This window comes from Hyalella azteca, unplaced genomic scaffold (genome assembly GCF_000764305.2).
Source record: "Hyalella azteca isolate HAZT.00-mixed unplaced genomic scaffold, Hazt_2.0.2 contig6215, whole genome shotgun sequence".
NCBI lineage: Eukaryota > Metazoa > Arthropoda > Malacostraca > Amphipoda > Hyalellidae > Hyalella > Hyalella azteca.
The window spans coordinates 25,236-37,199 of NW_025936382.1; the positions used below are offsets into that span (position 1 = coordinate 25,236).

The window sequence follows — 11,964 nt, forward strand, 5'->3', positions numbered from 1 at the left end:
TTAGGAAAAGCTTAGTTCAACAAATACCGAGTAGAACTTGGGAAAAATAGTGAGATATTCATTAAATGATAGGCATTAAGACTTCAAAAAAGTATATAAATACTCGTTCATAGCGGTGGCAAGATGCATGATGGGGCTGTAGCATTGACCGTAGAATCTAGAAGCTGATCTAGAAGCGGACATCTGCTTGAACCCATGGTCCCAAAATTTTTGGTTCAATTGTGATATATATTCGCACTATATAACGTAGCATTTTTAAATTTGCCCGTTCATAAACTTATCGTTACATTTGTCACAATATCTGCGATTTTCAAGGACCATATCTTTTGCGGAACTACCTATGGGATATATCCGTACTAAAGGCCAAATTAAAGCTTTTCAATCAAGGCATGAAGCAGATGCACGGCATTACATTCCTGTAAACCAAGATGCTTACGCAATGCTTGAATGTTTTCCTATAAAATACCAAGTTATAACTTAATTATTTGCTAAGGAACAATGTGAGTGCAACCAAGCCTCCTGTAAGGACAGCTCACCTGCTCCAAGAGACGGACCTTTCTCCGTCGCTGGGTCTCCTCCAGTCTGTCGACGGCATCTCTCAGCTCCTCGATCTCGTGTTTAGCTGCTTGCAGCGTGTCGATCTCATGCTTTATAGCGACCATGTCACGCTTCACTTCCACCACTTCACTCTGGCAGTTCTCGACGCTCGCTGTCAAGTCCTGAAGCTGGTTTCTGAAAAGCAACAGAGCGTTAAGGGAGGACCATTTCAAAACGCTGGGACGTTAGAGTGGCACTACACGACAGCGGGCAAAGTGCAGCATAAAATTGGCGATTACGAAAACGCCAAAGATTTCTAGAAACTAAGGTAATTATTAACTGTTTTCTGAGAGAAAATATGATATTTATACTTCAGCTTCAAGCTTTAGTGATAACATGAATGCGTTTTACTTTAGTAAAATTTACCATTTCCTAACCATCGCATCAATGAACAGGCATGATGATCACAAGGACGATATCACGCACCGATGCACATTATCTTCCTAACTTTTAAGAAGAAGTGATAATAAAATTTCTTTTTATCCTGAAGCTAGAGTAATTGAATGCAGTAAAATGCCTTTTCATCGTTTCGGACATTAGAAAATTAAAGAATACGTAATTATTTGGTAAAAATTAAAGTCATAAAACACGGTAATCCTAACTTTGCTAATTTTCTTATGCAATTAAACTGTACGTTCGAATTCAAAGACACAAAAAAAATAAATATCATAATCCAATTCATAAATTGAAACTACGTGTCATTAATTATGATCCAGTAAAATTCGTTAATTAAAAATATTTGTCACAGAGTGTGCAATAAATGCACTCCTGTAGATCAGAAAGTCAGGAGATAAAATAGCGTGAAAGTTGAGACGCTGAGTCAGCATTAGCTCACCTTATAGCGTGCAGAGCAGCGCTGGTGTCAGCATGCTGATGACACTGAATGTCGTCAATTTTAGATGTCAAGTTCAGGCTCATTATCGACACTTGCTTCTGTAAACTGTAGAACAGAATCGTTAGCAAAAAACTCGACTATCTGAATTTAATAACAGTAAAATGCATTAAAATACAATCTTTAGCCGAGTTCCCTCACAAATTAATTTTTATTAGAATAATATGCCATATAGTCCCTTAGCAACATTCTTGCGTTACGTGAGACGGAAATTGTTTCATTTATTTTACAATATTTAAATGGGCACAGGCAATATACCGTCATTCCTATACCATGACGCGAACAAGTTCATCCTGAGGTAGTAAGGAGAATATTGGCCCCTAACAGCATGAGAAATTTTCAGAATTTGAATTAATTGTAAGTAAAGTTCGTCTCTCTTAGATTATTATTTGAATGAAAAATTTATCCAAATTCGTTAAGAGACAAACGTGAACGTCAGAATTTAAATATATTCTGATGCCTCCGCTGAGAAGTAGAATAAGTTATAAACTTTTTTGAACAATTAAATTGTAAATAACTTAGACGCACCTGAGATAATAGAAACGTCGAGCAACTAAAATAATAATAATAATAATGAAAAGAATGAATGCTTAAATAAAACAATGACGTGCAGAACAAGCATGCAATAATCACAACAAATTATCAATTAATAACAGTTCAGCATATATATCAAGATTTAAAGCATAATCATACAAACACTAACATAAAATCTTCATCTGTGATAAGCGATACACCGTTAAAACGGAAAACACAATCAAAATATGAATTTTATGTATTAAAAAATATCATATTCCACTTCTACGACTAAAACGCTTCTGTTGGAAAAGTTTTTTTCGATGTCATTTATCAATATGAACTTCCTTTTGCTAACCCTAATGCTTACGAGACTTCAGGCTCAATCAGTGGCTTCAAAATTAAACAATATATTTCAAATGATATAAAAAATATATATAATAATAATAATTAAAACTCACCTTGTGCATGGTTTTCACCGTTTGTGTGTTGGTGCTCGAAAAATAAAAAGGACGACATGCAGAGTCACAGGACGGCAAACGGCAGCTCACTTCATCACTAGTTTTCATCACAAATAAATTGCAAACAATAACATTCGAATTTAAATGCTTTGGCAAAATTAAACAGTAGGTTAGGTTCCGTCGGCAAGCAAAATCTTCCTTAGCTTTGATGAACTGCAACGGCGAACTGCTATGAAATTTCAACATCTGCTCTAATGGGGAGCAGCTTATATGCAAATAAAGGACTTCTCATCAGGAAACCACGTTGAAATAACGTTGATAAACCCTATTCCAACAAAATCAAGTCAAAATCAACGTTGTTTCAACGTCATTTGCCTGAAGGGTTCAGCCTCGAGCTGCAGGTGCATGTTTTGTTTGCGTTTATATCACTCAGAGAAACGGGGTGATTTTGTCCAAATAGCAATTCACTTTCTGCCCTCCTGTGAGTCAGCCTGGTCTTATTTGGCAGGGCAAGGTTGTATAGCAATGCTACGAGCAGGAAGTGTATTACTCTTTGGATAATATAATCCATTAATTTTTCTGATTGTACCTATTGGTAGCCAAGCAATGGACGGTAAATAGAATAAAAGGCTAAGTCAAGCTTGTGGATGCAGGCCAAAGAATGAATTTGAAGTGTAATAAAGATGAGGATAAAAGCATAAAACATCAACGAACCTAAACAACGAAAATTTTGGCACACTTGGTTGTAAATCCAGCTCGAATTTCATTACGTTCCTTATCAACCAACAACCATCTTATCGTATTTCTCGTGGTTCCATACAAAAATACCACAAGTGCAACGTTCAAATGGTAGCCAACATTTAATTTATAAAATTATGTACCAAATTTTTCGTGATCTACAGTCTACGCTTAACATAAATTAATGACGTTCACAAAAGAAATTTAGTTGCATTCGATTTCGGAGCGTGCATTCGACTGCGTTCAAATTCAGACATTCTGAACAATTTGTCAAGAGCCGTGCTATCAAAAATAGTACCGGTAGCGAGTTCGTAACTCAGCCAACCCCTGAAAACTTTCCAAGCTAAACCGGCCAATTGCAGATGAGAAATTGGCCACTAAGTGTACTTGGGCCGCTAAGTGCACTTGGGGCGCTACGTGTACTTAGGCGGTTATGTAAGCACTTTTGAGTACTTTTTTCAAGTAACTTTTGATAGTACGGCTCCTGTCAAGAGAAGCTGAAGCCAACACTCACAGCATTATTCCGCTAGACTCATCTGGTCCTTGACCTCCCTCGGTGTATTCCTGATACGGGTCCATAGTTCGCACGCAACTAAACTACCTTCAGGCACACATAACCAATGCAAAACGGAACGTCATCGGATGTGTTCGAGCAAATGGGCGAGTCCTGTTGGGTTCAGAAAGAGAGATGGAACGAGTGTAAGTGAAGGGGAGGGTGTGATTAAGACATCAGTGATACTGCCTAGGCAAGTAACTGTAGTTAATAGAGGTCAGAACAGTTTATTCCCGATGCGGTAACAGTTAATGCCCCAAGGCAGTAAGAGTTTATGTCCAAGGCAGTAAGAGTTTATGTCCAAGGCAGTAACAGTTGATGCCCAAGGCAGTAACAGTTGATGCCCAAGGCAGTAACAGTTGATGCCCAAGGCAGTAACAGTTGATGCCCAAGGCATTAACAGTTGATGCCCAAGGCAGTAACAGTTGATGCCCAAGGCAGTAACAGTTAGCAGGGATGAAACGAGGAGGCGATGAGAGGATAATGAGGTGATGGGTGCGAGAAAAAAGGGAAATAACACAAAACATAAATAATGAGTTAATATTGTCAATGATAAAATATAAGATTAGTCGCATTTTATAAATAAAATATAAAATGCTGCTAAAAACTACGAAATCAAATTTGAACAAATCCGTTACAATCAATCCACTTCGTTTGTGATCCAGAATTGTTATTATACATGTTATATTTAATTAGGCAACTGTGGCAGCAAATTTCAAAACGGCCAATTAACATTTTATCGACTTGGTTTTGTTTTCCTTTGAATAGTTTTCGTAAAAGACGTAAAAGCTTTCGTACTTATTCACTCATAATGAAACTTTCATATTATATTTTACATAATAGTTGCATCGTTGTTCATTGATTCATGATGAAATGTTAATTCTCTTTAAATTGGACCTCTCAACTAAACGTATCAAGGGATTCACAATAAACGAAGAATTTTCCTCCACAAAATTTTTTTCAAGTTCTCTTCATGAGAATTTACAATTTATTGAAAATTCTTTAACAAAAAAAAAGGTTGACGGAACAACGCTCTACGAGTTCAATATTTATTGCGACGATATAATGTATCGCCACGCGGTTTTCTTCTTTACCGAAGTCTTCTCACCGATGATGTCCTAAATATAGTTAAACTCTATTTCAAATAAATTAACTCTCATTACCAGGCATTTAGATGTAAAAAGCATTAACGACGGTTAATCTAATCGTAGATGGAGGACTGCCGTCCTGACCCCAAACCCATTCTCTACAGCCATTAAATTCCTTCACAGTCAACCGGGGAACTTTGTTCTTCATAACACCACGGATAAGCAAGCACTGAGCGAAATCCAATATTGGTTTCCCGATGAAATTTAAAAGAACTCGCGTCTCCACCATAGAACGAAATTACTCGCGGCGAACGAATTTTAGGATACAAATGAGAATATTGAATTAATAAACAAAAGCGAAATGTGGCACCGTAACCATGAACATCATCTGCATATAACAGCATGCAGCATTAACATCTTTCTTTCTTAGTCAAATCATTTTGATTATTTTTTCATTTGTACGACGGAACTTAAGACACATTAAGCGAATATTATCTATGAACATCACCTTACCAGCGGAATCAATTCGTCTCGAAAGCAAGGACAAAATATTACTAAGGGGAAAAAATTTAATTTCACTGAGGACTCTAAAAAGTTTAAATATACCAAAAGACGCAAAACTAGAGCGCGAATACAGTGAAATATTCGGCCAGCTTGCACTCTGTGCCTAAATTTTTCATATTCGGTGACGCGCAAATGCGCTTTAATAGAACCGGAACATTCCTCTTTACCGATTCTGATTCCGTAGACCAAGAACAATCTGAATAATGAATAGTACAGCCAGATATGCAGGAGTTTAGCTTGCAGGCCGCTTTAGGCAGCAACGTTTTTCAAAATCGATGTTTACATAAACCTGTTATACTGAAAGCCATGAAATTTCTATAAATATTTCTATCAATTTGAACTTCGCAGCAATTGCAAAGCCGAATAAGAAAAATCATTAATTAATTGAGGTATTAATTAATTATAAATTAATAAATTAATTAATGTTTAATTAACTGATCTCAAAGAGTTACAAAATATCATTTAATTCTCGGCTTAAAATGAACTCTATATAATTCGCAAAATGGAAATATTTTAAAACCAGTGATAAAATTTTTCCCTGAACAAGATACAAACAATAAATACGGTGAGATTATACTTCGTCTAGAAAAAGATTCTCTGGTAATAACATTTTCCATTACAACTTAAACCGGTTATCCTTCAAAAAACTTGCGTAATTTTTTTGATTTGAATTGAATTATCGAATATTCTCACTAAAAAAACTGAGTGCAGGCCTCAGCAATATAGAAACGTGAGCTAAATGTAAACATCATGCTCGCACCTATAGAAAAAATAACACGCTACATGAAACTTTATAGAATCCGGAAGCTGCCGAAATTCTGGTGACCAGAAGCAGTTATTAATATAATATTAAATTCCATGAAATGTGTCGAGCTCATCTTGCTGAAAAATAGCAATCTTTTTAATCGAAGTTGTTTAGAAAAAACACTGCCACGTTTGCACTCAGACGGTCGGAAAATACGCCCTTTAATTTTAACCCTTATTATTTTTTAATCCTTTAACCCTTATTTTTGAAAAAACTAATTCTTATGCCCAACTAATTATATTAAGTATGGTAGACGCGGAACGAGTTGTTCGATGATGTGAAATAATCGAAGAAAATCCCGCAAACTGAACGGGCAATATTTTTCTTACAAATGAAGATTTCTCAATAAAGACATCATACTTTGAAAGAACGCATAGATGTGATGAATTTATGATGGTATCCGAGTTACCACGACACAAGGAAGCCAGCACCATGCAGAGATCGGGCAAGATAAGAGTACTCTTCACACGCAGCAGTCCCAGTCTGCATTAAGCAATAAGCATTTCATAACATCGTAAGTCATAAGTGTGAACTGAGCAGTTAGGTGCCAAGTGGAACACTAATGAAGAACAAGTTAAGCGAATCACTCGTGCTCTCATTTTGGAAACGCTTAGAAAGGTGCGAAAAACTGTAATGCCAAAAAAAAATAAACGGCTGCCCATGGGAAAAAAATTGTAAATGTCAATCACAACGAAGGAACACATTGTTCAACCAACACTAAACTCGCCAAGACAATATCGGCATTGTTCAGATTGCATGCGTCCACAACATGTTCTTAAAGAGAACCTGGACGCATCAAGACACGATGCTGTACTACACTGTACAGTGGAACTGGGCAATTGTACACTGTACAGTGGAACTGGGCAACTGTACACTGTACAGTGGAACTGGGCAATTGTACACTGTATAGTGGAACTGGGCAATTCTACACTGTACAACTAGTGCTCTTATTTTGGAATCGCTTAGAAAGGTGCGAAAAACTTATGCAAAAAAAAAAAAATAAACGGCTACCGATGGAAAAAAATCGTCAATATCAATCAAAACGAAGGAACACATTGTTCAACCAACACTAAACTCGCCAAGACAATATCGGCATTGCATAGATTGCATGCCAACACAACATCGGGTTCTTAAAGAGAACCTGAACGCATCAAGACATGGTGCTATACAGTGTAACTGGGCAACGGTACACTGTATAGTGGAACTGGGCAACTGTACACTGTACAGTGGAACTGGGCAATTGTACACTGTACAGTGGAACTGGGCAATTGTACACTGGACAGTGGATCTGGGCAATTGTACACTGTACAGTGGAACTGGGCGACTTTACACTGTACAGTGGAACTGGGCAATTGTACACTGTACAGTGGAACTGGGCAATTGTACACTGTACAGTGGAACTGGGCAATTGTACACTGGACAGTGGATCTGGGCAATTGTACACTGTACAGTGGAACTGGGCGACTTTACACTGTACAGTGGAACTGGGCAATTGTACACTGTACAGTGGAACTGGGCAACTGTACACTGTACAGTGAAACAGGGCAATTGTACAGTGTATAGTGGAACTGGGCAAGTATTAAACGAAGCCCTGGCAATCAAGCAATTGTTGCAACTGTCTCTGCGTGATATCAAGAGAGTGCAACTGCAGTTAGAGAACCAACCAACGAAATTAGAGATAATAGGTTAAGTGGTGCAGTTAACAATTACCTCCCTGTACCATCATCTCCTGAAGCAGCACGAACACTGCGCACCGTGTAGCAGTATCGTCAATACGGCGACCATGCGAAAGGCATAAAAATGAAAATTCTTTTTAATCTTTTAACATCACTATAACAAAGATCAACCTTGTTGCGCTGAAGTTGGGGGCTAAGCTCCAGCAGAAAATATTGTTACACATCCGGTATTAGAAGATTAAGTTCCACAATTCTTAGATAGTTTTCACAATGGTTTCCAGATGATAGTTTTGCAAATATCGACAGGAGTACATTGACTAAGCTGAGTACTGTTAACAAAAACATTACGATCAAACTAACCATAGAAAATCGTGTCCTAATTTCTTCTCTAATAATAGTTTATTCAAATTAATTCAAATTGCATTAATGACGTATCTCAGCACACATGATGGTGCCATGAAACGATTAAAATGATCTTCGTTGCGAAAAATTCGGATTCAGAAGTTAATCGGATTCAGAAAAAGTCAAACGGAGCAAGGCGCACTCGAAATTCATTCTTCACATTATTTATAAGTTATTCGGTTTCCATTATATTATCATTCATCCCTTATTTAACATTATAAACACAATTCAGAAACAGTCCTATCGCGTTATGCTAACAACATAACAACCTTAATCGTCGTGGCATGGCAGCCTTTGTCGTGCTCAGCCGAGTCCTATAATTTAAACCAACTGGACGTGACAGTAAATATATAACACAAACATTAACTCAAAAATAAATTATATATGAGGAAACATAATGGAGTAAATGTTTGTATGTATGGAGCAAATGTTTCTCGAATTGAACATTCCAGTTAAAAATAAGATGACGTAACAGGAGGAATTTTGTTAACAAATTAATTTATTGCATTCACAAAAGCAGCTATGAGCTCATGGCATGCCACAGCAACAACATAAATAAGAGCTAAATATAACAAGACAACAAACAAACTACAGCACCGAATGACTTCGTTTGTTAGAGACTTTACATACCATGCTAACCTAATGACAGTCCCGCGAAATCATGAAACCAAATTTTCAAAAATGAAAGGAACAAATAACGTTGTCTCGATAGCGTTGTAATAAAATTATAGTCTTCCTAAATATCGAAAGATGATGACGGATTAAATAATCGTGAATGAAATATTGAAGGCAACACGGTACGTTTTCATCTCGAATTCACGTCACATCCGCATGCTGTTTAGTACGGCAGGTGTTATTTACTGGAAATTTAACAATCACAGACGATTTATTGACTAGGCATGATTGTGACAAAATCAATTCAGAAAAAAAAAATTCTCACAAGGAAACTCAATTAACCACTAGACATGCACAGACATAAGCACTGACTAGAAACTATATTTAACAGCAAAAAAAGTAATTTAAAAATTAAAAGAAGTTCACCGCAATGCTGGCATACCCAAGCCCCTGATGTCACCCTGAGTAAAAATGTTGACAGTAAATACAGCCGAAAGATAATCATGTTCTGACAATGTGGAAAACATTTCGTATAAATGAAAACAAAATTGTTCTTTTGAACAGGTTCGTAATTGGCACCCAGTAAGTTTCAGCGAAAGACAAAACCCCAACTGGTTTGAACGGAACTCCAAAGAAATTCGTACTTTGGGGAAAAGTTGTATGGGTCAATTAAAATAAAGGGCCATTAGCCAATCAATGCGCCAGCTTTCTTTGTTTCTAACCATAGAGTTTTTAGGAACCATAATTTAGCGTAAAAATAAAAAACTGCAAGCGGGACACACAATAAGGAGAAGGAATATGCAATAATAAACAGGATCGCTTTTACCAGGAGGTCATCATGGCGGGACTGATGTGTGGCACGCGTTTAACGCACCTCATAAGCAACTCCTTGACGCTTTCCTCCTTGATGTCTTCAGACGTGTTGTCGTCTTTGGATCTCCAGAGATCGACGCTCTCGTCGCCGGTCTCGTCAGGCCGTGAGGGCAGGTCCGCATCGCTGTCAGGATACCCTTGACTCCCTCGCGAGGGATGAGGTTGGACACGTCCTCGGGAATACACTCTGCCGTGCACGGGGCAGTGTCCTATCAGAGAGGAAGCGCTTCCTGAAGAAGGATTACAGGCACAGTCCAAAGGACAAGGCGAGGAGGAAGGAGCCCCCAATGGCAGTGGCGGTGGTAGAGGCGAGGCAAAGTATTGCCGATGGCTGGGCTCAGTGGACAGTAGCACGCACGAGTAAGGGCTTCTCAGCGAGGGAGGCGAGGCATGACGAGGTGCATGCCTCCCTACCTCCAGAGATGAGTCAGAAATCCTCAAATGAGCGCCTCGGAGCCGTGGGAAGTCGGCAACAGCCGCGGAAGATCCCGGCCGAGGAAGGGATTGTCGGGGCGACGTTTGTCGAGGCAACGCGTGTCGGGGAGACAGAGACGCGGGCAGGGTCGCCGCTCGCAAGTCGGGGGCCGCGGGCAAGAAGTGCGGGTGGGTGGCGACGCTAAGCGCCGCCAGGTTCGAGTAGTTGGATAAATTGGAGTACTCAGACGGCAGATTAGCTGGCAGTGTTGCCGAACGAGCGCGGGGATCGAAAAAGAGATCGCCGTGTAATGACACGGGTGGAGGAGGAGGAGGGGGCGGCGGAGGAGGGGGCGGTGGAAGTGACTCTTGGTCATTCAGATTGTCAGGCTGAGACTCGCGCGATTCCAGCGTTTGACGCCGGCCAACTCCAGTGAGGTTTTCACTCGAAAAAGTTACTTGTTGGAAAATCTCACTCGGGGTGGCATGCTCGGCGAGCAGGTTGATTTGTTGTTGCGAGCGCGATTGTTGTTGTAACAGATCGTGTTGAATTTGCATATAGTCTCGGTGGAGAAGAAGATCCCGAGGAAGGTCATGAAATTGCTCATGATAGAGATCAGGATCGTGGTCATGGTACGAGTGTCGGAAGCGAGAAGAAGAGCCCGGAGAAGAGGGCGTGAGAGGCATGGAGGAGTCGGTTGTTCTCGAGGTTGGAGTTCGAGAAGGAGTTCGAGAAGTGTTCGACCTCAGTGAAGATGTAGTCGTAGTTCGAGTCGAGATAGATCGAGAAGAAAGCGTACGGGGAGCCGGCGTTGGAGGTAATTTACAGTCCGAAATGGATCCCGAATGATGATGGTCGAAAGAAAAGCGTTGTAGGTTGTTGTGGTCGGCGAGCAGAGCAGGGTCGGAGTGTGATCGGTAGCGAGGCGGCGGAGCGATGATACAGTGCGCCAAATCGAGAGAATGGATAGCGGCATGTAAGGAGGAGAAGCAAGTTTAATACCCCGTATTTGGCAGTGTGTCTGGGCACAAGTTCCCTCCGGGATACCCAATTAGGTATTCCGGGTATGGTAGTGTGTCAGAGAAAAAATTTCCTCTGCGATACCTGGTTTAATATTTCAAGTATGATGGTGTGTCTGGGCACAAGTTCCCTCAGGGATACCTGGTTTAGTATTCCGGGTATGATTGTTTGTCAGGGCAAAAGTTTCCTCCGGAATATCAGGTTCAATATTTCAAGTATGGTGGTGTGTTAGGGCACAAGTTCCCTCAGGGATACCTAGTTTAATATGGCAGTGTGTCTGAGCATAAGTTCTCTTCGGGACAAATAGTTTAATAATAGCCTGGTATGACATTCGGTCTGGGTTTAAATTTAATACAAGAAAGACTAACTGTTCAGTAATTATTTACCAAACTACCAGTTAGCATTTGGTTTCCTTGTAAAAAAACATGAGTGCGTTTTAATGTATTAACCATATTCACAAATACAATGAAGTTAAAGCCAACAACGATACATGTGTTGTGGGCAGAAAAAAATATGAATCACTTATTTAGCAAACGTATAAAGATCTTGAAGACGGTAAAGCTAGAACAGAACATAGACTGTTCAAACGATAATTTAATTCAATTTTCGGATGATAGAATACGTGGTTGTGATGAGCGATACGGAATTGTAATGTAATGCACAGGCAACAGAGAAGCAGTGGTTGAAAATACAAATGTGAAACATTGAAAGGCAAGGCGGAGAAAGACTTCATTGACAATAAAAAAGCATAA

At 39.4% G+C, this 11,964-nt stretch overlaps 1 protein-coding gene across 1 annotated transcript; it reads right to left on the reverse strand.

Moving 5' to 3' along the window:
- Nucleotides 1-344: 344 nt before the first annotated feature.
- On the reverse strand, nt 345-11,160 carry LOC125177985 (verprolin-like). Its single transcript, XM_047880780.1, has 3 exons — nt 9,779-11,160; nt 1,433-1,537; nt 345-732 (listed from the first exon to the last, which is right to left on the reverse strand). The coding sequence occupies exons 1-3, from the start codon at nt 10,876-10,878 to the stop codon at nt 489-491; spliced, it is 1,449 nt and encodes a 482-aa protein (XP_047736736.1). The 5' UTR covers nt 10,879-11,160; the 3' UTR covers nt 345-488.
- Between the last annotated feature and the right edge of the window lie 804 nt (nt 11,161-11,964).

Coding starts and splice junctions, on each gene's coding strand:
- LOC125177985 (XM_047880780.1), bottom strand. CDS start 10,878: ATGCCTCTCACGCCCTCTTCTCCGGGCTCTTCTTCTCGCTTCCGACAC. Junction 1,538..9,778: donor GTCAAGGAGTTGCTTATGAG/GTGCGTTAAACG, acceptor TCTGTTCTACAG/TTTACAGAAGCAAGTGTCGA. Junction 733..1,432: donor GCTGCTCTGCACGCTATAAG/GTGAGCTAATGC, acceptor GTTGCTTTTCAG/AAACCAGCTTCAGGACTTGA.